A 27,905-nucleotide genomic window follows, 5' to 3' on the forward strand; every position below is an offset into this window, starting at 1 on the left:
CCTCAGTTGCTGGGACTATAGTAGAGTTGGGGTTTCACCATGTTGGCCAAGCTAGTGTCAAACTCCTGACCTCGAGAAATCCACCTGCCTTGGTTTCAGAAAGTGCTGGGATTAACGGCTTGAGCCACTGCGCCCGGCCTGAGCATTTTAACTTACTTATCTATAACGTATAAGCAGGAGCACAGATTCTGGGGTCTCGGGGACAAGTGCCACTCTGCGCCTTGCTTAATCTCTCTGAGCCTCAGTTTCCTCATCTGTACAAAGGGCAGAAATACCGTTCGTGTGCAGCAGAGTTACCGAGGAAAAACCATGAAACCAATTCTAGCTTACACCACTCCCCAAACTGGATTTTCCATTTGACTATAATTCCTGCCAATAGGGTTCAAAACGTTGTCTAAGGAAAGTCGGTTGGTGGTTGCCTGGGGCTGGAGGAGTTGGGAGGAAATGGGGAGTGGGTGGTAATGGAGACAGGGTTTCCTTCTGGGATGATGAGAATGTCTTGAAACTGGTCATGGTGATAGCTGCACGTGCCTATGAATCCACTAAAAACCACCGAACTGTACACTTTAGACATGTGAATTGTGTGGCATGTGAATTAAATGTCAAATTGTTATTTTTAAAATGTTCTCTAAGAGACCTGTCCCTTTCTCCCGTCCCTCCCTCCCTCCCTTCCTTCCTTCCTTCTGTTTTTTAACAGTAGAGACAGGGTGTGTTGCCCAGGCTGGACTCGAACTCCTGGAATCAAGCAATCTTTCCACCTTGGTCTCCCAAAATGCTGACGTTATAGCCTTGAGAACTGGCGGGGGGAATGGGTGACTGACTTTGCCTTGTGAAGTGGAGTGACCCTTCTCTGTCCTTTCCTCAGAGACCCAGGGTTGGTACCAACTAGCAGCTGGTCTTCTACGGGGCCCAGGCTGCTTTCTCTGTAGTCATTGAGAGGTGAACCTTCAAACAGAGAGTGTGTTATCAGGGGGCGGGCAGCTGATGGATGTCATTGTACCGTTGGAGGAACAGAACTCAGCGGGCACCGAGTCAGGAAGGCGGGACATGCAGGGATTCGGTCAGTCATGGGACCCGTCCCTTATTGTGCTTGTCTCATCCAGATATTCTTTCTCCACACAGCCGTAGCCTAGACCACGATGCAGCTTTTGGCCAACCGACCCACGCGGGCCTCACGTCCGTCTCCTGCCTGCTGGCCTTGGCCAACGCATTCACCTACACCATCCTCAAAGCTCTACCCAAGTTCTGCAGGCCTCACCTCATCACCCACTTCTTGTGCGACCTCTGCCCTGCTCAGATCCTCTTGCTCCAGCGCGCGTACTGATGAGCTTGCCGTGTTCTTCAGTTTCCTGGTGGCTCCTGCAGCCTGAGTCCTGGCTGTGGTCTCCTATGGGCATGTCGTGGCTGCTGGTGGGGATTTGTTCCACCCAGGGCTGAGGAAAGGCCTTTTCTAGCTGTGATGCCCGCCTCACTTCAGTCCCCGGCTACATCCTTCCCAACTCCGCATCCTCTCAGTGCCGTGTGTGGGCCGCACTCATGTGCTCTGCCCCTTCTTCTACAGCACGTGGATCAAGGACGTGAAGAGGGCTTTGTGCAGGCCCTGGGGAAAGAAAGGGTTTACCAGGCACTAGTAACATGACATCAAGGCGGCACGCCCTCTCCACGATGAGGCTGCCGTTGGGCCTGATGCTTTACTGGGGGTTGGGCGAGGGATCCAATCACACAGGAATTTGAAACTTATTGTAGAAGACCCATTGGCTGAAAGCTAATTTGTATGCCAGGTTTCTCCCCATTCCAACAAACGCCAAATATTTCTGTTGCATTTTTAGTTGTAAATCATACATCTTTGCTGTCTGTTTCTAGCTTATGAAAGCAGAACATGGTCGTTGGATAATTTGTGCAATTACAGAGACTTATGGAATGACACACACAAAATTACTTCTGTACGGAAAATTCTATGAGCAAAGATAAAGTGAAGCAATGTGGAGCAAAAGTACTTCCAATTATGATAAATATTTGGTATCTTGAACATGGAAAGAGTACTCTCCAGTCAATAACTAAAATGTGACTATTCCAATTATTTAAAAAAAAAAAACGAAAAGGATATGAATGGATGGTTCTCAAAAGAGGAGATCCCACGGGTCAGATGTCACATGAATTGCAGTTAGACAACATAAGGGATCGATGGGAAAGTGATACAATGTAGAGATACGATTTTGGAACATGTTCTGCTTAGAGTGTCTTATGAGCTGAGTTGTGTCCCCCCACATTTATATGGATTTGGAGACAGGGCCTCTAAGACAGCCACTGAGGTTGAATGAGGTCACAGGAGCTGCGGGGTGAGCAAGGCAATTCTCTGCTGCACCTCTCCACTTGCACCCCGTTCCTCAACATCCACATCAAACGTCTTCCGAAGCCTTTTGAGGGTCGCTTCTCAGAACACGTGACCTGAGCCCAGCTCCCTGTGGTGTCCTAGTGTCTATGGCACCTCTCAGTCGTTGGCCTGAGTCCCAGCCACGGGCTGAGTCCCTCGGTGTGCGGAAATGAGAGAAGCTGAAGTTTTTTCTGAGGAAGACAATTATGTGCATCCATCATCTCCTGAAACGTAGGTACCCTCAGCGGAGGTATCACCGTCAGGTCCACTTTATGAATGAAGGAACAGACTTGGAGAGGCCTCTCTGTTCTGTCTATGGGGGTGGCTTCTCCTGGGGCTGACTCTGGGCCGGCTAGGGTAGCTAGGGTAGGCCTTCTAAGGTATCACTGCCTTGTTTCTTCCTTCCATACTGGTAATTTGAGGGAGAATGTCAGACAGAATAGAAGCTTTGGAGCCAGAAACACCTGTCTATGAATCTCTGTTTAATATCTTGCCAGGTTTCTGATAAGTAATGCAATTTTCACATTTGTCATTAGGAATGAAATTTTGTTTATTGCATGAACTTCCCTAACATTGATTTTGACACCAAGAGGGTGTTCGACAAATGGTGGCCTGTGTTTCCCTTCAAGAAGACCACTCCCTGTAAAAGCAGCTGGCTTCATTTTTCTCTTTTACAGTGCTACTCGGTACCCAATGCTAAGGAAAATGTGCAGTGGTGTCCTGGATGCGGGATAGCGCACCTCTTCCCAACTCAGACTGAGCAACCCTGGCTGGTGCTGTCATGCTGCCGGACTTGTGATCTGGCAAAGAGGAGAAGTAGGAAGGGGGTCCCGGTGGATACATAGAAGGATGCCACCTCTCAGTCACATGAAGTATCTGCTCATCTTAGTGGAATCAAACTCTATGGAAGGCCTATCGAAGTTCAGTTTAGACAGGAAGTAGTCATGCCTCGCGCGATAGCAGTTCACCATGCCCCCAGCCTCGTGTTGCTGATTCAAGCCCTGCCCCCACATCTCCCAGTGGTGGGTATGAAAGGACAGTGGGTAACATGGGTCTATCAGCACAGACACTTCAGAGAGCTTTCCTCTTCTCCAGAAAATTTTCAGAGACAAGCAGTGATGAATGGTGATTTCAGAAAAATGCCATCTTTGCTTCTCCACCTCTGGATCAGCTAGGATTTTCACCAGCATCAGTTCAATCACACAATCGTACTTTGAACCGGTCTTCGAGCTCGCAGTGGTACCAAGATGCACTCTCATCACAGCGCAGAGTCAGATGGAATTCTCATCCCTACCTAGCAGTTCGACAGTATAGCCAGCAACAGCGTCACACTGATCATGGACCTGACCATCATTAACAGAGGACACAGAGATGATTTCTTCTACGATGACTGGAACCACAATGGCTGGATCATGACTGTGACAACAGAAGAGACAGTCGTAGCAACAGAAAATGGCTCTCATCTCGACACTAGCAAGTGTTAAAAGGACATTGTTTTTATAGGATCATTTTAGGCCCTTTGTCTAAGTCGGTGTGGAAACATTTTGTTGAGAACCTGTACAGAGCAGCCTTGCAAGTTGTCACATTTCTTTATAAACTTTAGTAAATGTATAGCTACAATTTAATACAAAAATGAAAAGAATTGTGGTTTTATTACAGGATTAACAGCCTTTCACCCCTGGGTTTTATGCAGAGGACAATGTGCCACAACTCCTAATCCTTTTAGACACTTTAGGAGGGATTGAATTCTATAGATTGGTTGTATGATAAAGCAGATATATATTTTTAAATTGTACTTTAGGTTCTGGGATACATGTGCAGATCATGCAGGATTGTTGCATAGGTACATACATGGCAATGTGGTTTGCTGCCTCCATTCCCCCCGTCACCTACATCTAGTATTTCTCCCCATGTTATTTCTCCCCAACCTCCCTACCCCCCACTGTCCCTCCCTTGGCCTCCCCCCAACAGACCCCAGTGTGTAGTGCTCCCCTCCCTGTGTCCATGTGTTCTCATTGTTCAACACCCGCCTATGAGTGAGAACATGCGGTGTTTGATTTTGTGTTCTTGTGTCAATTTGCTGAGAATGATGGTTCCCAGGTTCATCCATGTCCCTACAAAGGACGCGAACTCATTTTTGATGGCTGCATAATATTCCATGGTGTATATGTGCCACATTTTCCCTGTCCAGTCTATCATCAATGGGCATTTGGGTTGGTTCCAGGTCTTTGCTATTGTAAACAGTGCTGCAATGAACATACGTGTACATGTGTCTTTATAGTAGAACGATTTATAGTTCTTTGGGTATATACCCAGTAATGGGATTGCTGGGTCAAATGGAATTTCTATTTCTAGATTCTTGAGGAATCGCCACACTGTCTTCCACAATGGTTGGACTAATTTACACTCCCACCAACAGTGTAAAAGTGTTCCTATTTCTCCACATCCTCTCCAGCATCTGTTGTCTCCAGATTTTTTAATGATTGCCATTCTTTTTTTTTTTTTTTTTTTTTGTAGAAAGTGATTTATTTAGAGAGAGAGAGAAACAGGAGAAGGAGAGAGAAAGAAACAGCTAACTCTCACAGTGAGTGAGAGAAAGAAAAGATGGTATCCAGGAGAGGAAAGCAGCTTCCACACTGAGTGGAAGGGAATAGAGAGAGAGAGATGGAGTTTAGGAGGGGAAGACAGGCTTCCACGAGAGTGTATGGAAGGGGACTCCAGAGGGAAAATCTAGGATAAATAAAAAACAGCTTCCATAGAGCATTCGTGGAAGGGGATCCAAACATGGAGTCCCTAATGATCACCATTCTGACTGGCGTGAGATGGTATCTCAGTGTGGTTTTGATTTGCATTTCTCTAATGACCAGTGATGATGAGCATTTTTTCACGTTTGTTGGCCTCATATATGTCTTCTTTTGAAAAGTGTCTGTTCATGTCCTTCACCCACTTTTGAATGGGCTTGTTTTTTCCTTGTAAATCTGTTTTAGTTCTTTGTAGATTCTGGATATTAGCCCTCTGTCAGATGGGTAGATTGCACAAATTTTTTCCCATTCTGTTGGTTGCCGGTTCACTCTAATGATTGTTTCTTTTGCTGTACAGAAGCTCCGGAGTTTAATTAGGTCCTATTTGTCTATTTTGGCTTTTGTTGCCAATGCTTTTGGTGTTTTAGTCATGAAGTCCTTGCCTACGCCTATGTCCTGAATGGTTTTGCCTAGGTTTTCTTCTAGGGTTTTGATGGTGTTAGGTCTTATGTTTAAGTCTTTAATCCATCTGGAGTTAATTTTAGTGTAAGGTGTCAGGAAGGGGTCTGGTTTCTGCTTTCTGCACATGGCTAGCCAGTTTTCCCAACACCATTTATTAAACAGGGAATCCTTTCCCCATTGCTTGTTTTTGTCAGGTTTGTCAAAGACCGGATGGTTGTAGATGTGTGGTGTTGCCTCCAGGGTAAAGCAGATATTTTAATTACCATTTATCTTTTTGCATTGCAAGTTTGTTGCATACGTGCATACGTGGCAGTGTGATTTGCTGCCTTACTCCCCATCACCTACATGCGGCATTTCTCCCCATGCTATCTCTCTCCCCAACTCCCCAACCCCCGCTGTCCCTCCCCTATTTCCCCCCAACAGACCTCAGTGTGCGATGCTCCCCTCCCTGTGTCCATGTGTTCTCCTTGTTCAACACCCTCCTATGAGTGAGAACATGCGGTGTTTGATTTTCTGTTTTTGTGTCAGTTTGCTGAGAATGATGGTTTCCAGATTCATCCATGTCTCTACAAAGGATGTGAACTCATCATTCTTGATGGCTGCATAATATTCCATGGTGTATATGTGCCACATTTTTCCTGTCCAGTCTATCATCGATGGGCATTTGGGTTGGTTCCAGGTCTTTGCTATTGTAAACCGTGCTGCAATGAACATTCGTGTGCATGTGTCCTTATAGTAGAACGATTTATAATCCTTTGGATATATACCCAGTAATGAGATTGCTGGGTCAAATGGTATTTCTACATCTAGGTCCTTGAGGAATCGCCACACTGTCTTCCACAATGGTTGAACTAATTTACACTCCCACCAACGTGTAAAAGTGTTCCTATTTCTCCACATCCTCTCCAGCATCTGTTGTCTCCATTAATTGATGTAGATTCTTCATTGTGTTGATGCTCTTTACCATTTGGTATGTTTTTGGAATGGCTGATACTGGTTGTTCCTTTATATGTGTAGTGCTTCTTTCAGAAGCTCTTGTAAAGCAGGCCTGGTGGTAATGAAATCTCTGAGTACTTGCTTGTTCGCAAAGGATTTTATTTTTCCTTCACTTATGAAGCTTAGTTTGGCTGAATATGAAATTCTGGGTTGAAAGTTCTTTTCTTTAAGGATATTGAATATCGGCCCCCACTCTCTTCTGGCTTGTAGGGTTTCTGCTGAGAGATCTGCTGTGAGTCTGATAGGTTTCCCTTTGTGAGTAACCCGACCTTTCTCTCTGGCTGCCCTTAGCATTTTCTCCTTCATTTCAACCCTGGTGAATCTGACGATTATGTGCCTTGCGGTTGCTCTTCTTGAGGAATATCTTTGTGGTGTTCTCTGTATTTCCTGGACTTGAATATTGGTCTGCCTTGCTAGGTTGGGGAAGTTTTCCTTGATAATATTCTGAAGAGTATTTTCCAGCTTGGATTCGTTCTCTCCATCACATTCAGGTACACCTATCAAACGTAGATTAGGTCTTTTCACATAGTCCCATATTTCTTGTTGACTTTGTTCATTCCTTTTTACCCTTTTTTGTCTAATCTTGCCTTCTCGTTTTATTTCATTGAGTTGATCTTTGACCTCTGATATCCTTTCTTCTGCTTGGTCAATTCGGCTGTTGAAACTTGTGTATGCTTCGTGAAGTTCTCGTGTTGTGTTTTTCAGCTCCATTAATTCACTTATATTCCTCTCTAAGTTGTCCATTCTCATTAGCATTTCGTCAAATCTTTTTTCAGGTTCTTAGTTTCTTTGCATTGGGTTAGAACATGTTCTTTTAGCTTACAGAAGTATCTTATTACCCACATTCTGAAGCCTGATCCTGTCAATTCATCACACTCATTCTCCATCCAGCCTTGTTCCCTTGCTGGTGAGGAGTTGTGATCCCTTGTAGGAGGAGAGCTGTTCTGGTTTCGGGTGTTTTCATCATTTTTGCACTGGTTTCTTCCCATCTTTGTGGATTTATCCACCTGTCGTCTTTGTAGTTGTTGACTTTCAGATTGGGTCTCTGAGTGGACATCCAGTTTGTTGATGATGAAGTTATTTCTTTATGTTTGTTAGTTTTCCTTCTAACAGTCTGGCCCCTCTGCTGTAGGACTGCTGAGGTCCACTCCAGGCCCTGCTTGCCTGGGGATCACCTGGAGTGGCTGCAGAACAGTAAGGGTTGCTGCATAGAAAAGGGGATTTAGCATTGAGGTCAGTGCTGCAAAAAGCCACCCCTTTCTGTAGATGGCTCCCTAAAAGCCATCGAGCCTTCTAGGACTAACCTTCAAGTGACTAACCTCCCTTGCACCAGGAAGATGGGATGTAACATCTTGGTGGGGGATTGCTGGACAAGACAAAGCCGGCCCCAGACATGTGGCTGACTCCCATGTCTGTGCTCCCGGCCACTGTGCTATGATTGACAAATAGACCTTCTGCGCCATTTCTCCAGTTATGCATCCCCATTTGTGCATTTGCCATCTACTTAAATACCAACATCCTTGACCAACGTCAAGCTCGTTATTTCACCCCGTTTCTTCGGGAGTCAATGCCATTTTCGATTTTGCCATCTCCACCAGTGTCTGGATCCCTTCTCCTTCTTACTCTCCCTATGTCATCAATCAACTAGCTCTGTAAATGTTTTCATTTAGTTGAATAGGCATTTACACACACATACTGTGGAGCAGGCGCTGGGAAGACTCTTCCTTTGCAATACCCCGTATAGCCATCCCTTCCCTTCTTCTCTGGAAGTTTTGGGGACACTCATTACCTCACTCCAAGTCTCACTATTAGCAACCTCCTGCACAGAGTCCCTGCCCCCAAGTTCACAGTCCGATGGGAGGAACAGAGAAGAACACATCCAAGAAGGGTGTGTAACCAGTTCTGATCAGGGACAAGGTGCCATCTCTGCTGACACACAAAAAAGTCAAGGAGTGGAGGAGGGGAGAGAGATGACACAAAGGTGAATGCTCCAGTTCCTGCTCACCATCTTTGGGGTAAGAATCTGACCATTCCAATATAGGATGAGGAGGATGAGGCAGAGGGAAGCAGCAGATGCGTGTGGTTAGACCAGGGGCTCTCCAAGTAGGGCCTCTGATGTGCTTGAGTGAGTGCACTGACCTTTCTCTTCTGCAGACGATGGGGACAGTGCGGTAAGAAGGGAGCATGTGGATAGAGCTGAGTATTTCTTCTTTCCCAGGGGTGTGGGCTAAATGTCACTCTTTTTCCATAACTATCAGCATTTCCTGACTAGTTGGCGCCCAGATTCTGAGGTCTAGCTGGGGCAGACACAAGAGACAGCTCTCTAGGCACAAGATTGCCAAAGATGCCAGAGGTCATGGCTACACCAAGAAAGTCACCTGAATTCAAGTGACCCTGCAGCCCTCCACTGTCGACCCACAGCTGATGATTCAGGGCTGCAGTGAAGCCAGGATAGCTAACATGAAAGTCTGGTCCTCTTGCTAGGGACAGATGGAGGCCAAGCCGCAGCTGGCACATGTTCAGCTACACTCATACTCTAGGAATGGCTCACAGAGTGGCCCAGTAAAGTAGTCCAGACTTTTCAGCCTGCAGTTGGGCTGACTTGGGGGTTAACTCTGCTGACCTGATTAAGCCGAGAGTGTTAGGAAATATGGAAGGACCCTGGCTAGAGAGCCTCGAGGGAATCACTTAGAAGTGTCTGCCAACCCTAGTGCTGAAGTTGTGAGTGCCTTCCATGGGCAGCTACGATTGTTAAGCGTGGTCCTTGGTGGAGCAAACAGAGTGACTCTTTGAGCCAACGAATAACAACAAATAACAACTCCTTGTCCAACGCAGAAGATGACCATGGGACTTCGTGGTTCCCTCCAGGAACTGGTGACTCTCATGTCGAAACATAAGCATTATGGGATGGACTGCTATCATTTTCCCAGTGCCTATTCTATGCCAGGTCTGTGCTGGCTGCTATGAGGAAGGCTGACACTTGGAGCAGATGTCAAGAATTCAGCATCAGAATAAGTCAGCTTAGAATGCTTACATTTAGAATTAGTCTGCTTAGAAGGACTTGACTGAGGGATGCACTTGAGCTGGAGCCAGACACATGGCCAGAGGTCAAGCTCAACTCCACCCCTTCCTGAATGTGTGATTGATTTAGGGTGAGGTAGGATACTCAACCTCTCTCTCTCTCTCTCTCTCTCTCTTTCTCTTTCTCTCAGCTTTAGATGTTTCGTCTTTCATGTGGAGCTAATAATAGCAGCTAGCTCACTTCATCATTTAGAGGAATAATGGAGAGAACATATGGATACCTTGTTTGTAAGTGCAGGCAGCCATTCAGAAAAGAAGCGCAACAGTCCCTCACTCCCACTAGTGAAGTCTCGCCTTGTGGCTCTCAGGGCGTCTACACTGGAACACAACGGTCCTGTATCAACACACACTGGGGTATTCTGTGCTTAGCAACGACACACAGAGCAACGGCAGCCTCGGCCAGCACAGCTACTTTGTCCCTTTCAGTGCAGAAGTGGAAATGGGCCTGAGATAGCTCCAGCACATCTCTCAGGGAAGCTGAATGTACTCAGGTAGAATAACTCCTGGGGAACAGGAATTACACAGCTAGATCAACGGAACAAAAACCTTTCAGTGTTGAAGAAGAAACAGGAAGGCTGGTCAGTGAAACAGAATTAAGAGTCCAGACATAGATGATTTTATTCCACATGGAAATATAGTAATATAATAAAGGAGAAATTTATATTTGAGAAATGATAGAGGCAACATTGAAGAAATGGCATTTTGGAGAACTGCTCTCCATTTTGAACACACACACACACACACCCCACACAAAGGTAGATCCCTACCTCTAACTTGTTATGAATATTCTCTCATTTGCCTTTTGGTACCCATGCATTTTAAATTTTATGCAGCCACTTCATCATTTTTATGACTTCTCTGTGGTTTCTGAGCTCAGAAGTGTTTTCAGCACTCTCAAATGAGAAAATGTTCACAGCAGTCTGATGAAGCCAATTTTGTTAACAGAGAATTTTAGGACAACTCAAACAACCCAATTTTAGAAATGGAGCTCACAAGACAGGAAATACAAAAGCAAATACTCATATGAAAAGATGCTCAGCTTCACTAATTTTAAAATAATTTTCATTTCCTTATTTTTTTTCTTGAGATAGAGTCTCACTCTGTCACCAAGGCTGGAGTGCACTGGTGTGACTTCGGCTCACTGCAACCTCTGCCTCCTGGGTTGAAGCGATTCTCCTGACCCAGCCTCCTGAGTAGGTGGGATTACAGGTGGGCCACCACACCTGGCTGAGTTTTGTATTTTTAGTAGAGACGGGGTTTCGTCATGTTGGCCAGGCTGGTCTTAAACTCTTGAACTCAAATGAGCCACCGCTTTGGCCTCCCAAAGTGCTGCGATTGCAGGCGTGAGCCACCCCGCCCGGCCTCCCAAAGTGCTGCGATTTTTTTGTCCGTCTGATTGGCAAAAATTTAAATACTTCCCATCAGTTCGGCAAGGATATGAGGCTAGCGACACTGTCATAGGCTGTTGTAAGATAAGGGGACGGGAGGGAGGGCCCAGATGGCCAGGGAATCTCCTCTGGCTAGAGCAGAAAGTACCGAAGGAAAAGAAAGCTTGTCCTGTGTCTCCACCCATCTGGGCTTTGGGTCATGAACTGATACTTATACAGGAACTAGCTGCCATTAGGTGGACCAATTTGAAGACCAATAGGTCATCTGGAAGGATATCAGATCAGGAGGTTTAAGAACTCCAGATGTTTTAATTTAGGTAAGAGCAAGTCAAGACTGTGGAACAGCCTGAGCTGCAGGGAACCTGGTGTTCCACTCACAGCTCATCTTGAAGCGTAGCTCCCATCATAATTCCCAGTGGGAGGTAAGTGAATCATGGGGGTGGATCTTTCCCCCATGCTATTCTAATGATAGAGAATAAGTAAAAATAAACAAATAAATAAAAAGCAGGAGATGCAATTCTCGCCTCTGATAAAGTAGACTTTAAAGCAACAAAGAGCAAAAGAGGCAAAGAAGGACATTACTTAATGGCAAAAGGATCAATGTAACAAGAAGAGCTAACGATTTTATAGATCAACGAGATAGAATATTAACAAGGACATCCATGACTTGAACTCAGACCCGGAACAAGTAAAATTAATAAACATTTATAGAACTCTCCACTTCAAATACACAAAACATACATTACCACCTCACACCTATTCCAAAAGTGACTACATAATTGGAAGTAAATCACTCCTCAGTAATAGCATAGCATTTCATAGGTTTTAAATGAAATATTGGTTGGCTGCTTGTTTGTTATTTTCTTCCCTTATTCCTTCCTGTCTACATCATTAAGCATAATTATTGGTATAAAAGAGGTTTTCAATACCCATTACTAAACTGCATTCTAGCCTGGGCAAGAAAGCAATACTCTCATTCTCTCTCTCTCTTTCTCTTCCTTTTCTTCCTCTTCTTCATTCTTTTTTTTCTTTCTTTGTTTGTTCCTTTTTTTTCTTTCCAAAAAAAAAAAAAGTGAAGAGCCTAAGAGAATGGCAGCAGAGTAGTGGGGTGGTGCCTCCTGACCTGGCAGTTTCCTCTCAGAAAGCCAGATCGTGGCAGTGGCCAGCCCTTTCCACGGTGCTGCCACGTGTAACCAGTATAAGGCAGGAGTAAAGACTCCTGTGGTCTCCTCCGAAAGCTGGACTTCAAGGGCTGTTGGAGGGGCCAGATGTGTCTCCAGCTGCTGCAGAATTACACCTTGCTTCCAGCCAGGCCCCTCTCAGTTAGTGGGTGTCATTCCCAAGATGCTGTGATTTCATATGCAGGGAGCCACAGGCTGGCTCTGCCTTTAAATTAGTCTTGCACCGTCTCCATGAGAGGCACAGAAAGTGAAGTTACAAAATGAGGATGGTTCACGTAGCAGGTTGAATTGTCCCCCCCCAAAAGTCCTATCTATCCGGGACCTGTTGATGAGACCTTATTTGGAAATAAGGTCTTTGCAGATGTAATCAAGGTAAGATGAGGTCCTTAAAGTGGGCCCTAATCCAGTAGGACTCGTATCTTAATTAAAAGGGGGAAAATTTGGAGACAGACACGTACAGGACAAGGTCATATGATGACAGAGACAGAGTTTGGAGTGATGTGTTTAAGCATCGAAAAGCCACGGAACACCAGGGAATGCATCTTTGGAGGGAGCGTGGCCCTGCCAATACCTTGATTTTGGACTAGTGGACACTGGAACTTGCAAGAAAGTCCATTTTTGTTATTTTAAGCCACACGTAGTTTGTGGTGTTTTGTTCTGATGGCCCTAAAAAAACGAATACAGTCTGCAAGTGGATGATGATCCACAAACTGCTTCCAGCCTATAATAAGTAAAGAAATTTAGTGTATGGGCAGGCAGGATAAATCTGTTGAATCACAGTGTCTGTTGACTCTCATAATAAAATAGATGGGCTTGGATTTGGCATGTCTTTTTCAGCTAATGGTACCATAAATTTTATTGTTTTACAAAAGTACCAATCCATGATAGACTGTAACTAGGAGAGAGAGAGAGAGGAGAGGAGAGAGGAGAGAGAGAGAAGAGAGAGAGACAGAGGGGAGAGGAGGGAGGGGGAGAGAGAGAGAGAGAGAGAGAGAGAGAGAGAGAGAGGGGGAGAGAAATTCCTCAGAGGGGTTGCTGCTGTTTCCCGGTTAGCTGATGAACTGGCTTCCTCTTATAGTCTGTATTTCATTCGTTTCATTTGTCACTTCAGGGTAACTCTGGGGAGAGGACTTAAAAATCTTTGCATTCAGGTCACTATTTTACCCAGAAGTTTTAATGCTTATGGTTTTCTTGTATCGAAGTTAAAACATCCTTACTAATTATTCCAATATAGAAGTGATGCAATTTGTAGATTCTGAGGTGACAATGATTGTAACATCATTTTTGTATATTCATAACCACCCTTCCCTGAGAGAGACAAACGCGAGAGAGACAGACAGACAGACAGACAATCTAGAAATTGCATCTTTCGTCCAACCCGAGGACAAAGGCGGGAAAATCCAGAGGTGCACCAGATGAAAAGGAACTCAGACATAGAACAGTAACTCCGTTTTATTTTAAACAGTAACAGTGAAGCACGGTTTCAAACAAATGGGGAGCGAGCACCTAGGAGCCAGTCCAGGTACACAATTAGCGTCACCCCTCAAAAAAACAAAACGACCGCAGGGAAGGGTGCGCTGCGCAGGACCGGCACAGGGTCAGGGCTCAACCCCCTTTTCTGCCATGATGCTGAGGAAAACGGGGGGGTATGAAATGATGCATGGCCTGTATCATCATGGCAAGGTGGTTGAGCAGCAAGATGACGGAAAGTCGGAGGATATCAGAATTGTGCGAAGTTAATCGGCTAAAAATGAGAGGAAAGAAAACAACTTTTATTAGAGGGGTTGCCTCGTGCTCCTTTCCCCACCCCCGCTCCATTGCACGTAATGGCGGCTCGCATAGAGCGCCGCCATCACGCGGTGACAAGCCCAGTGTATCATACACTCTTCTTAGACCCAACCGCTAGGCGTCTCTATGAGGCCAATAGAGTTCCTCTGGTGGAGAGATGGGCCCGGTCCCACTGCCCCGCCCACAGTCCCCCGCCCCATCTAGAACTTACATAACGAGGTCAGAGCCAGTTATCGTGAGCTCCCTGCGGACGCCTCTCACGAGGTATTCATATCCTTGGCCCAGATAATGGCGGGCAATCCCCGCCTCCAAGATGGAGCGGAATGGCACGGTGAGGGTGCTGATGGTGACTGCGTTAAGGCGATGGCGAGTGTGTGTTTCAGGTCTCCTTCCGCCCAGGCCAAACTTGGGGCTTACCAACAACCCTCCCTGCACCCGTGCAGGCCACGCCGCACACCAAAACCTCTTGATGGACCCCTTGGTTCCTCTCACTCCTCTTTCTAGCCCTCAAAGGCCTTCCCGCATCCCACCGCCTCAAACGTCTCTCTGCACATCCTCGCCCACCCCCAGACCAACCTCCAACCCGTCACCTGAACCTAGGGGCTACTTGCGAAGGATACAACTCAAACTCTTCATGTCCGGAGCCTCCTGAGGACGCTGAGGCTGGGGCGAGGGACTGAGCCTCTTCACCTTGCCCTGGGGCTTGTGAGGTGCCCTCAGCCTGGGGAGCTTCGCCACTAGCACCCCCCTCACATCCTTCGAATTCCCAGCCTCCAGCGTCTCCGGGGCCTTCCCGGTCTCCCGGGCCTCCGGCGTCTCCGGGGCGTTCCCGGTCTCCCGGGCCTCCAACTTGGTCTCCCGGGCCTCCAACTTGGTCTCCGGGGCGTTCCCGGTCTCCTGGGCCTCCGGGGGCACCGGCACCGCCCTCCGCACCACCGCCATCAGCTCCACCTGCTCCTTTGTCTGCGGCCTTCATGGCCGCCTCGCCTCTACCTCAGAGCCAACGTTGAAGCCACCAGTCCTTCGTGAGGCTCGCTGGTGGAATGACGCTCTCGCACGAAACCCCGCCTTCTCCCACAATGCAAAGCTGGACGCCCACCGCGTCTACGTGCAAACAGGCCCCGCCATGTTGTGGGTTCCACCCTCCCACTCACAGGCCCCTGGGTGTCCCCGTGGGCCCTGGAGAGCCGGAAGCTACGTCAGGAGGCTCCGAATGTTTGATGCATGACGACATCGGCCTGCTCAGGGCGCCTGCGCAAACCGTCCCCTGGCATGTGGTGGCTTCTGGCCCCTGTGAGGCCCCGTTGTCCCTGGAGAGCCCGACGCTCCCTCAGGAGGCCTCACTTCTTGTCTTCTCAGAGCGCCTGTGGAAGCAGACTTATGACTCCTGGACAAGAAAGCCTGGCAACACGCCGGCGATGGTAAGAAGGCTTAATGACGTCACACATATTCATGCAATTCAGTACTAATTGATGATACGACAAAAAGTATACTGTATGTCTAACAGATACCATGCTGCACCTGTGAAATCTGCTTACTGAGGCTAGAACCAAACAGAGCTCAATCCTGAGCACCAGAGACTGAACATCCTTTCCCCCAACTCTGTTGACCCACCCAAACCTCCCTTGCACACCTCAACACTTTCACATGTGTAGGCAATCTCTTCTCAGGGTGCTCCTCTACCCTGCGGACTCATGGAAGCTTGGCTCTGTTCCTGAGGACACTGCCTTCTCAAATCCCTTCCCAAGGAAGACTTTTCTTTTTTCTCACACCCCCTATACCTCAGGGGCAGGAACTGGGGTCAGTTTCTTACCCCACCAACCACGCAGCCATTTTCTGGTCTAAAGTTTTCCCTCTACTTTAAAAAGAAAGCCCAGGCCGGGCGCGGTGGCTCACGCCTCTAATCCCAGCACTTTGGGAGGCCGAGGCGGGCGGATCACGAGGTCAAGAGATCGAGACCTTCCTGGTCAACATGGTGAAACCCCGTCTCTACTAAAAATACAAAAAATTAGCTGGGCATGGTGGTGCGTGCCTATAATCCCAGCTACTCGGGAGGCTGAGGCAGGAGAATTGCCTGAACCCGAGAGGTGGAGGTTGCGGTGAGCCGAGATCGCGCCATTGCACTCCAGCCTGGGTAACGAGACCGAAACTCCGTCTCCAAAAAAAAAAATCAAAAATAAGAAATAAAAAGAAAGCCCAGACATGATATCCGGTAAAGTGTGATCATAGGGGGATTCAAGGTCTTCCTCCTCTATGCAAACACTAAAGGTAGTCAAAGTTTACAGCAACGGAGCCTAGAACCAAACACACCTTAATCAACAACTAGAACCGAGGCTAGAACCAAACAAAGAACCAAGCAAATGTTGAATCAACAAAAAAATGGTGCTTTAACTTTTCCTTACCTCTTTACCTGGGGCAGATGTGGTTTTGCAAATGGCGGTTGATACTTCTGGATGAGACACTTGGTTCCAGAAGGAGTATAGTGGGCCTTGCTCTCAAGAAATTATGTTCCTTGGACGATGTCTAGGGATTTCTTGAAGGGCTGACACAAGGTTCTTACATTTATTTCAAATAATTTGGAATTCTCTCAGGGCATTCTTGGACCACATTAAAAGCAAAATGAACAAACTGATCCGTCTTGCAGCAAAAGATGACTGTTGGGTCTAACAGACACACTGAAAGCCTTTGACGAAAAGGTGATAAGAGAATTACTTTGTGCAAAACGGGCTTTGAAAAACTTCCATGAATAACAGGTAATCTAAAATGCCACTCATGTGCCTAGGGCTGGACCAAAGAAGATAAACTTTCACCTTTGACTGATCATTAGGCTCTGCACAAGCAGGAATTGAAGGCTATAGAGAGTTGTTAACAGACTTAAGTGTCGAAGGAGTGCCCAAATGCAGCCATTCTGTGAAAAGTGAAAGAGGAATTGTTTTGTTTAGCTTCAGGCATTTAAAAGATGTCTGTCAAACCACCACCTGACCATAAGCTAAATTAACAGAAACTTTAGAGTTCACATGCGACAAAAAAATACAATGAAAGGAAGAAGAATCTGATTTTCACAATAACACATGATAATATTAAGAATAGTCCAATTTCAAGCAAAAAACGATGCATGGAAGTAAAGCTAACTAGACAAAAACTAAATCAACTGTTCTAAATTTGGTCAAGGAGCTGAGGAAACTGTGGCTAAAGAACTAAAGGAAACCACAAGAATGCTATCAACAGAGAATGTCAATAAAGAGGTAGAAATTATTTTTAAAAAAGGAACCAAATAGATATTCTGGTACTGAAAAGTGCAAGAATGGAAATAAAAAATTTATTAAAGGGTTTCAGAAGCAGATTTGAGCAAGCAAAACCAAGAATCCTCTATGAAAGTTGAAAGTAGAAATTAAGACATTCACAAAAAAATAAAAGCTGATGCAGGTAACCACTAGTGGTCCTGCCCTACAAGAAATGCTAGAAGGAGTCCTTTATGATGAAATGAAAAGACATGGCACAGTAATTCAAAGCCATAGAAAGAAAAAAGGAACACTGGTGAAAGTAGCTATATAGGTAAACATAAATGTCATTATTAATGTACCTTCGCTGTGTAACTCCTCTTTTTTCCCACATGATGTAAAATAAAAAAGCATAAATATATCTACATTAATGCACAACATGTAGAAAGATGGAGGTTGTGACAATAACAACATAAATGGGAGGGGCAAAGCAAATTTTCATAAACTATTAAAGTTAAACTGGTATTACATAAAACCACATTATTATAACGTTAACGTGTAAATTGTAATCTCATGTCACCACTAAGAAAATAACTGGAAACATACATAAAGTGTGTTGACCAAACTTAAAGCTGTTGAAGCAGAAATAATTTGATAAAGGCTTGTGACGACTGACCTGGGAAGACACACCAACAAAAGAAAGGAGGGTGCTACTCACACTCATTGAAGGGTACAATACAAAGGGTACAGTCAATATATACAGATCTCAACATATAGGCTAAAATGTCTACGTGCGAGACAGTCAGTAAAACTTCATTATTCAGAAACAAATCAGCAAAAGTTCATGATTTAGAAACAAATCAGTGTCATTTTCAGTGTCAGTTATTAACAACTACGTCAACAGTTTGAGGGACTCAAGATATAATTTGAAGGACTCGTGATAAGAATTTCAAATTCAGGGCCGGGCGCGGTGGCTCACGCCTGTAATCCCAGCACTTTGGGAGGCCGAGGCGGGTGGATCACGAGTTCAAGAGATCGAGACCATCCCGGTCAACATGGTGAAACCCCGTCTCTACTAAAAATACAAAAATTAGCTGGGCATGGTGGCGCATGCCTGTAATCCCAGCTACTCGGGAGGCTGAGGCAGGAGAATTGCCTGAACCCAGGAGGCGGAGGTTGCGGTGAGCCGAGATCGCGCCATTGCACTCCAGCCTGGGTAACAAGAGCGAAACTCCGTCTCAAAAAAAAAAAAAAAAAAAAAAAAAAAAGAATTTCAAATTCAGACACAGGATGTAAAGCATCAATCATAGGACCTCCCCAGGTGGGTTAATTTGGAAGCCTGTCAAATATGATCTGTAGGTTATCAAGGGAAATGAAGGAGAAAGAAAATGATACACTGTAGCAACCAATTAAAAACGAAAGAACGCAGTAGTGGAGGAAATGAAAAACAAACATACAAGATGTACAAAAAACAAATAGCAAAATGGCACAAATAAAACATAACTGAATAATCATCACTTAAATGGTAATTAATTAAAACTCTTTAATCAAAAGACAGAGGTTGACAGAATGGATTTAAAATATGTCCAAACAATATACTGTCTATAAGACTCCCTTTGTATGAAAGAGATCTAGGGTAGCTATGCTACTATCAGACAAAATAGACTTTAAGTCAACAAATCGTAACAAGAGACATAACACGTATAAAAATACACACAACAAACAAGAGAACCACAGTACACAGGAAGGAAACACTGATACGAGTCCCGATTTCAGTACTTCCCCCTCCTCAGGGCTAGCCCCAGTGGTGCACTCGAGTCCACTACCCTTAGCTCTCGCGGGACACGAGGTTGATGATCTGTTTCAGCTTCTGCCACAACTTATGCTTCTGACAAGAGGCATCTCTTTCCAGAGCCATGAATATCTGGGGGAGAGAGCTCCCCTGGAGCTGAGCTCTGAAAAAGGGGCCAGTTCCTCCTGTGCAAAGCCCCCACTTCCCAGCTGGGCTCTTGCCTGCATGCACCTCACCTCTCTGTCCTCTTCTGCAGACCCTGTGTGCAGCTCAGGATTGAAATCTCTGAACTCTGAACAAGCCCACCAGCTTCTCCTCAACCTGAAATTCCCCTCTGACGACAACACTTTCTTCTCTTCCTCTCCATGGCTAGACCGTCATCTCTCTAGAGAGGTGCAGGATTCCCCTTCCCGATTCCCTCCTGGCGCAGGCCTCCCTTGCCAGGCCCCCACGACCCTCGCCAGACCCAGCGAGCATTCTGCAAGTCACCATCCTTCACCAGCAGCAGCGTCGGATGGACGACAGAGCCAGCCATTGCTCCTCTGTGACCTGTGAGGGTCCTCAGTGGCTCAGGTTGTGTGATGCCACCAGGCACTCTCATGTCTGGCTCCTTTAAGTCTTCTAAATCTTCATCACGCAACTGCCCCCGTCACAGACCAATGTGCAACCAATTCACTGCCCTTTTCCATTTGGTCATACCACTTGCCACCTTCTAAAATACAGTATAATGCACCGATTTGTTTCCTATTTCCTGTCTCACCTCTGTCTTCAGTTGGTGATCTAGTAACTGTGGTGATGTAACAAACCACCCCCAAATATAGTAACTTAAAACAACAATGATCATTTGCATCTGCAGTTTGGGCAGTCACTGGGAGTAAGGCTCATGTCTGCTCCACGTGGCAGCAGCTAGGGTGGCTAAACCGAAGGCTGGAAGAATCTGCTTCCAAGATGTCTTACACAGGGGGACGTTTTGTGCCGGCTGCCAGCTAGGAACACTCAGAAGAGTCTGAGGGCCAAGCAACTTGGTTCCTTTCCATGTGGCCTGTGCTGCCTCTCAGCATAATGGCTGGATTCCAAGGATGTGTGTGTGTGTGTGTGTGTGTATACACATATATATGTACACACATATATACATATATATATACACATAGAGAGAGAGAGACAGAGAGACAGAGAGACAGAGAGACAGAGAGAGGGAGGCAGGGAGTACCAGGTGAAAGATGTATCATCTTGTATGATCTGGCCTCAGAAGTCAGAGTCCCCTCTGCTGTATGCCGTTGGTCAAGGCATCACTACCCAAATTCTACATGATGGGACATAGACTCCACCTCTTAACTGGGAGTGGTTAGATGCTGGAAGAGCAAGCAAGACAGAAAATATTGTTGCAACCATTTTTCAAGAAGGCAGTGTATGAAAATTGGGTCCCCCAAAGTCTGAGAACCCCTAGTGGGGGAAGCAGGACAAAGAAGTAGAAGAATCCAAGCATGGGTGCAATCCCAGAGGGAGGGAAAGTGAATTCCGAGCCATTTCCAGCTCTCTGCTCTTGCAGGTAAAGCAGCTCCAGGAGCTGAGGGACTATCCTCTCAGAAGGAGTTCCAGGGGTGTAGGCTTCAGAGAAAGGGGTGCCAGAGGATGTGGGCACAACACCAACACTGCCCACCACATCCTGCCAGAGTATGAGCTTAAGGAAAGACGTCTGTGTTTCTCTTGCTCATATGAATACCTCTTATGTAGCAGATAATCATTAAATATTTGTTGAATTGAGTGGAATTGTCAATGGAATAAATATTTCTTTTGTTGCTTCTGTATTTCGTGCCTTGCTGCTAATAAAAGTTTGTGTTTTTTCATTAACTTTCTAATGCCCCTGGAGTTTTTTTTCCCTCCATGGTAACATGTTTGTTGAGGCAGAATTTACATATAGCAAAATGTACAAATATTAAATTTACAGATTGACAAATTTTTAAATATGGATACATCCATGTAACCACCACCCAGATTGACATGTAGAACATTTCCATCATTCCTGTCCCATTTATGGTCAATAATAATCTCCCCAATAGAGGGAACTATTATTCTGACTTTTTATCATCATAGAGTATGGAAATGAATTAAAAGCCTCAAATTGAAGAACAAAAAGTTGAAATAATTCAAAATTTCAAACAGAAATATAAGACAATTTGGTTTTGTTCTTTGACCATGAAACAAAGACCAGACAAGCAAAATGGCTCCTCTGAAGCAGAGGAACCTGTGTGTGTGTAGCAGGTTCATTTCTGTCCATCTGCATCATTTTGTCGGCTTTCAAAATATGTTCTTTCTTTATGTCGGATGCCATCACTTAAATAAAAAAGGACTTAAGCCATGATTCTTCCTTATAGAACTTTTATTAATGCCAGAAATGAAATTGTAAAAACAAAATGACTTTGAAAAATCAGTGTGATTGTGGGTGCAGTCGTGGTATGAACAGGGACTGAGGAAAAAGCCAGGCCTGAGGAGAACCTTCAGTTTCAACTCGGACCTAAAGGTCATGATTTGGCTGAGCGCTCCTGGGTTTGTCACCTTCTGGACTTGCAGGCTTGAGACTCTTGGGTCCCCTGTCCTGCACTGGACAACCCTGATTGGGAGGAATTTTCTAACAAGACAGAAGAAAATGAAACAAAAGGGACTAGAGAAAACAGTGCGGGGTTAATTGCATGACAACGCTGATTCCCACACCCCGCACGTGTCTGGGATCATTTCTGTAACAAACATCAGGCCCTTGGTCAGAAACACACACACATTGATCATCTCCAACAAAACCAATACTTTGACTCATGGTGCGTTTGCTGCTGTGCTTTGTTTGGTTAAATTGTTAGGCTTTTGCATAGCCATCCTCTAGCAGTTTTATCAAAGCAGGACGTAATTGCATACATCCTGGAAATGAGGGGTGAGTCGCCTTTTTTACAATTAAATTTTTAGAATTCTGAGCCCTATCACCTTCCATACCTTTAATGTAGAGAGTGCCTATTCAGAGCATTCCGTTTTGAAGTAACAGGTCACACTACCCATGTGTGTAGTTCTTCATGCTATAAATATGTTCTTTTCTTTTTTGTGGGGTTCAATTGAGTGACATTTCACTACTGACATAATTTCAGCTGTTCTTTTCTATCTACAATCTGGTGTGGTTCTTGGCACTTGGGCCTACAATTTTTTCTGCGCCAGCCTTTGTGAGATAATCAATGATCCTAACACGAGTGTTCCACAAATGGGGAAACTACCCTCCATGGGAACTGGCAGTCTGAAGCCCTGGTTTCTTGCCTGAGACTCTTTGCAAGTCACATGAGGAAGAAGGCAGCTCGTCACAGGCTCTGGCTGTGTATAGTGATGCATAGCTGGCTGTAGGCTTTGGGAGTGGGGAGCCCTCCCCTTGCTCTGTCCAGGCTCACTAAGTACCCTAAACTCAGTTAAAATACTAGAAAATGTCCCCCACTTTGTCCAAGTAAGAAAATAATGTCACCAGAGCCTGCTTCTTTGAAAATCAAAATGAGTTCTTGTATAGTCTGAAAAACTAAGACTTTGGCATGTACTGGCCTCTGAGGTGAGTGGAAATTCTGAAACCCTGTAGCAAAGTCTACAACTGCCCCAGCTGCACTACCTATCATGGGCCTTACTGCCAATCTGATCTATCCTCATAGAGAATGCAATCCCAGTATCTGCTTAGTTCCCAGCTGTAGGTGCTTAGGAGGATCAAGAACGGGCATTAAATAGCACTTCATGTGCAACTGACACGTTCATTCTGAGTCTCCCGGACCCCAGGACCTGTGAATGAAGGGGTGACATGATGTCCTCATTATGAAGTAGGAGTGTTTGTACTCTCAGTACCTAGTCACTTCTCAAGCAGAAGGGAGCAACTGGCTAGGAAACCTAAGAATGGAACTCATAGGTTTCTTCCTGGTCACTTTTATCTATCACTCCAAAGCTTGGATCCATCATACGATAGCCAGGGACAACCTATGCCTTCCCCAAGGCCGTAAAAATTCGTCTGCTAGCATCAGCCAGCTCACAGGGAAACACATCGCATAAGGGGCCATGAGAATGGCCTTCAGAGTGACAATCAGTAGGTATTTCTAATTGTAACTACTGAAGATAGAATTCCAGTTGAACACGGCACAAAGAAAGCCTCAGTTGACATGCATACCTTTCAAGTATCAAAGCACCTGTTCAGATCCCTATGAAAGGGAGAGAGGATGAGACTCATCTTGTGTCTGCAGGTGCTTCCCAGAGGTCTCCAAGGCTCACCCAATTGATACATTTTGTCAAAATCCTCAGAGGAAGTATGAGGTAGTGGAATGAGCTTGCACTTGGCAGCCTGGCCAACTCTCTTCTAAGCCTGACTCTGGGTCTCGGCTTTGTGAGTAATCTTGGACAGAACATTCCCTCCTCTAGTTCTCAGTGTTCTTTTCTTCAAAGTGGCAACAATGGTCTCTTCCATGCCTATCTTCCAAGGTCTTTCAGAGAAGAGATGAGATGACGCATGGGAATCCCTGGCTACAGGTAGCTGCTTAATTGTAATGTCCTTAGAGCCACCAGTGTCATCTGATATACTTATCTCAGAGTCTGAGATCCATTGCCCCTGTCACTTGTCTTTCTTTGGGGATTGCAATGACTAGTCTGCTGACGTCTTTGGAGTAAGGATTCTGCCACCATCACTGGGCTTAATCTCCTCAACTGTCTTCAGAGTGTGGAACAAGATGGCCTCCAGATGCCCCTTTGCTAGGATAATTTATCATTCTTATTGAAGCACAGGAGAGAGGTCAGAATTTCAGGTATTAGAAGCAAACGATATAATCCTGTTGGTGGCAACACTCACTCTGATGGGGCAGGGGAGAGGCTAGATTCTCTCAGAGCCCCCTCCAGAAGGCAACTGCTTCCTTCTTTTCCTCCTTCAATGTATAAACAGGTCTTCTTTCCTAAAGGTTATGGCCAAGTCCTTGGTTTTGAACCTGTGTTGACCATCAGTATGTTTTTAGTAGAACAAAACAAAACAAAACAAAACAACCTCAAACTGAGCCCCGAACTTCCCTGCACCTCTCATACTTTGGATTGCCTTTCATCTGTCCACTCCTGTTTTGTGCTCTGGAGAGCCTGTGTCTTCTGCTCATCCACTTGAACATAATCTACTCTTTGTTCTTCTGAAAGGAGAAGTTTCTGAAGGAGGAGAACAAAAAGGTTTTCATTACATGTAACTCAAAACGACAGGAAAATGTTTACCCTTTTGTATTCAGTTACGTTGTTAAATATTTGTTGCCCCTTCCTGTGTGTGGACGCTGTAGACTATGTTTGCGTGCACGCCTCTGCTTTCTCAATTTTGCTGTAGCCACTTGACTTGCTTTGACCAATATAATGTGAGTGGAAGTGACACGGCTGGGCACGGTGTCATGTGCATGTAATTCCAGCACTTTGGGAGGCTGATACGGTTTGGCTGTGCCCCCACCCAAATCTCATCTTGAATTGTAGTTCCCATAATCCCCATGTTCCCTGGGAAGGACCTGGTAAGAGGTAATAGAATCACGGGCGCAGTTGTCATGATAGTGAGGGAGTTCTCAGGAGATCTGATGGGGCTTTCCCCTCGTTCACTCTGCACTTCTCTTCCTGCCACCATGTGAAGAAGGATATGTTTGCTTCCCCTTCCACCATGATTTTAAGTTTCCAGAGGCTTTCCAAGCCATGCTGCACTGTGAGTCAATTAAACCTCTTTCCTTTATAAATTACCCCATCTCAGGTACTTCTTCATAGCAGAATGAGAATGGACTAATGTAGAGGCCAAGGCAGGAGGATCACTTGAGCCCAGGAGATCAAGACCAGCCTGGGCCACAAAGCATGACCCCATCTTTACAAAAATAAAAAACAGCTGGGGGTGATGGTACACAACTGTAGTCCCAGCTACTTGGGAGGCTGAGACAGGAGGATTCCTTGAACCCAGGATATCAAGGCTGCAGTCAGCTATAACCATGCCACTGCACTTCAGCCTCAGTGACAGAGTGAGACCTTGTCTCAACAAAACAAAACAACAAGAAAAAGAAAGTGACACGTTCCAATCCTAATGAGAAGAGAGGTATTCTGTGATTCTGCAATCTCTCCTTTTCCTCTGAGAGGAGTTCAGCACATCTCAGGTGGGGGCTGCTTCTCTTGCATGGGCCCTGGACTGAAGATGACCTGGAACACAAAGGCTCTGGCCTGCAATAAAAGAGCCTTTGTGTTGAAAGCAAAAGAGATTCGGGGGTTGTTTTGAGCGCATAGTCTACCGAAACTGAGTAACACTCCTTTTATACTTATCGTTCCCACCCTTCTGACCAGCTTTTCTGCAGTCTCATATCAGGTTTTTGCAATGATACTAAATGTAGAAAAGAAGTAGGAGTTACCTCAGCAAAAGAGCAGAAAAGTCCTCCATTGCTTCCCATGCACTCCGTTACACTGTACAGTAGGGTGATATTAATTCACAGCTATGATAACTTACAGGTACTAACTCAATTAATCCTCACAGCAGCCCTTGACATAGTATTATCATTACTGATTCCCACTTTTCAGATGAGAATTCTACCCAAAGCGGTAGCTGCCCAACTTACCATTCGAGGCCCCTTACTTCCAACTCTAGCCAAACTAGGCTGTTAATTGTTGCCTACCCCCTCATTTCTGCCTGAGATATTTTTCTATAAACTTTATGGTCCAAATTTTGAAGTGTGAATATCACATACATTTGTACATATACACACAAAGAACACACCTTAGAAAGAATGAACTCGCTGGGAGGCAGGATTAGGGCTGATTTTAATATTCTTCATTATAGATGTCTGCATTTTTAACACTTTCTAAGGAGAATATCCACGGTTTGATAATCAGAAAAGTCTAGGCAGAAATGGAATCACCTGGGAATTCTCAGATGCAAAGCCTTTCCTACCTGCTGCATGGGGGCTGGTGATGCTGAATTGAAGTCCAGAGCCAAATAATCTAGGCTGAATTTCTTTGTCCACATAAGAGCACCACTGCTCGGGGAAGTGGCTCTTCGGTGCTCCTCCTAGGAACCAACATCACAGGAGTTAGATTAATCATGTCTATCGTTTGCTCAAGGGAAGGAAGGCAAGTTGTGGCTTCACCCAAGCAGCTGCCGTCAGACAGTAACAGAATAGTCTGGTGAGACATGAGTCGATCAGCCTGTATATCGGAGTGAGAACTCTAATTTCAAACAGAATGTAGCCAATTTGGCCTTGAAAATGAAACCATACTGTTATTCACCATAGAAACAGTTTGCCAAAGTTCACTCAAAACAGAATTTGCTTCACTAATCTGATAGGCCTGTGATACTTTAGACACTAAACCCTGGAAAGATCAACTATACTTATTAAAGTTCTTGTGAAGGCATCGCAAATACATTTAAAGATACTTTGCACAATGCAAACAGTTATAACACAGGTGAAACTCCTGACCCAGCTTCAGAAGTGAAATGCTACCGGTCTATATCTCTGAAGCTGTTTCCTCCTAAGAGGTGAAATACTATCTTGAATTTTGGGCTTACCACTCCTTTTATTTTTAAATATAGTTTCATGGGTATGCAAGAATCCTTAAATAACAGACTGCTTCACTTTGCATGTTTTTGAATGTCATATCAATAGAATCACATTGTATGTATTTTGGTTGGCTTCAGTTTTGTGCTCAACATCAGGTACCCCACATTCACTTGTGTCAATGTATTAGCCCTATTTCACTCATTTGCACTGGGTCGGATATTCCATTGCATGACCTATTTAACCATTTCGCCATCAAAGGATACTTGAGTTGCTCCCAGTTTGGGTGCTATCATAAGCAATGCTGCCATGGGCATTCATGCACCGGTGGGAGAATTTCTATGGCATTTACTTGGGAATGGAATCATGGGGTTACAGGATGTGAGCATCTTGAACTTTACTAAATAACACCAAACTATTTTTGAGCGAACCAATCTACATATGTACCAGGAGTGTGTAAGAACTTCTACTGCCGCCCATCCTGAGACAGGTAAAATGGCATCTTACTGTGCTTTGATTTCCCATTCCCCTAATCATTGATTAGCATGAGCACCTGTTCATACGTTGAAGGGTCATTTGTTTATTTCTCTTCCGTGAATTGCCTGTTTGGGTTTTTTTTTTTTTTTTGCCTTGTTTCTGGTTAATTTTTGTATTGAATTATTTGTGTATTTTTCTTACTTACGCTAGTACTTGTTCCTATGTCCTGGAGAGTAATCATTTGCTGTCATGTATGTTGCAGATAGCTCATCGCAGTCTAACTTGTCTTTTCATTTCTTTTTATGGTATTTGTTTTGACTAAGAAATACTTTTAATGTAATATGTCAATCTTTTCCTGTATGGCTTGCACTTGCGTTTTGTTTAAGGAATCCTTCCCTATGCTGAGGTCATAGTTTATTTCCCTATATGTTTTCCTGAAATTATGAAGTTTTGCAATGATTTGCTTCACGTTTAAGCAATAATCTCACTTGAACTGATTTTAATGTTGTATATAGTGGTGCAATAGAAATACAATTCATTCCACTTTTGTTGCTGTTTATACTTGACATGGATAACCCCAGAATGTCTTGAGTAATCTTGACCCTTTTAGAATCAGCTTCAAAGTTCCTCAAAAATCTCTGTTAGGGAATTGGTAAGATAATGTCTTCAAAGTCTGAGTCTTCCTATTCAGGCACATGATCTACTTTCCCACTTATTTTATTCTCCTTAACGTCTTTTGATAAGTTTTAATGGTTTTCTCCGCAATGTTTTTTGTTAGATTTATCCCTAAATACCTAGAGTTTCTTGTTACTGTAAATGGAAGTTTTGTTTAAATTCTTTTTTCTGTTTGTTACCATTATATAGAC

The 27,905-nt window shown here is 44.9% G+C and overlaps 2 protein-coding genes and 1 pseudogene across 11 annotated transcripts in view; 2 read left to right on the top strand and 1 right to left on the bottom strand.

Moving 5' to 3' along the window:
• IKBKG (inhibitor of nuclear factor kappa B kinase regulatory subunit gamma) overlaps positions 1–3,613 on the top strand; it is a 31,238-nt gene extending 27,625 nt beyond the window's left edge. Inside the window, exons 10-11 of one of the 2 annotated variants that reach the window (XR_001109737.3) lie at positions 1,123–2,605; positions 3,052–3,613. Coding sequence is in view for 1 of the 2 variants with exons in the window: in XM_012467064.3 (XP_012322487.1) it covers positions 1,123–1,133 (11 nt within the window). In the remaining variant the exon portion in view is untranslated. Of the gene's footprint in view, positions 1–1,122 lie in introns of both variants that reach the window. The other variant, XM_012467064.3, reaches the window with a different exon arrangement.
• Positions 1,636–4,364, top strand: LOC105727249 (RNA-binding protein 7-like; annotated as a pseudogene).
• Positions 4,365–13,662: 9,298 nt separating this feature from the next.
• Positions 13,663–27,905, bottom strand: part of GAB3 (GRB2 associated binding protein 3) — a 62,218-nt gene continuing 47,975 nt past the window's right edge. For 5 of the 9 annotated variants that reach the window (XM_064371547.1, XM_064371543.1, XM_064371550.1 and 2 more), the window contains exons 9-14: positions 25,959–26,075; positions 23,199–24,208; positions 16,414–16,919; positions 14,632–15,412; positions 14,223–14,351; positions 13,663–13,967 (exon numbers count right to left, since the gene is read on the bottom strand). In XM_064371547.1, the coding sequence (XP_064227617.1) occupies positions 24,092–24,208; positions 25,959–26,075 (234 nt within the window). In that variant the 3' untranslated portion in view covers positions 13,663–13,967; positions 14,223–14,351; positions 14,632–15,412; positions 16,414–16,919; positions 23,199–24,091. Of the gene's footprint in view, positions 13,968–14,222; positions 14,352–14,631; positions 15,413–16,413; positions 16,920–21,386; positions 25,238–25,958; positions 26,076–27,905 lie in introns of those variants that run through there. The other 4 variants (XM_064371545.1, XM_064371544.1, XM_064371546.1 and 1 more) reach the window with 4 other exon arrangements.

Source organism: Aotus nancymaae, unplaced genomic scaffold (assembly GCF_030222135.1).
Source record: "Aotus nancymaae isolate 86718 unplaced genomic scaffold, 86718_ANA_hifiasm-v0.15.2.pri h1tg000138l, whole genome shotgun sequence".
NCBI classification, from domain to species: Eukaryota; Metazoa; Chordata; class Mammalia; order Primates; family Aotidae; genus Aotus; species Aotus nancymaae.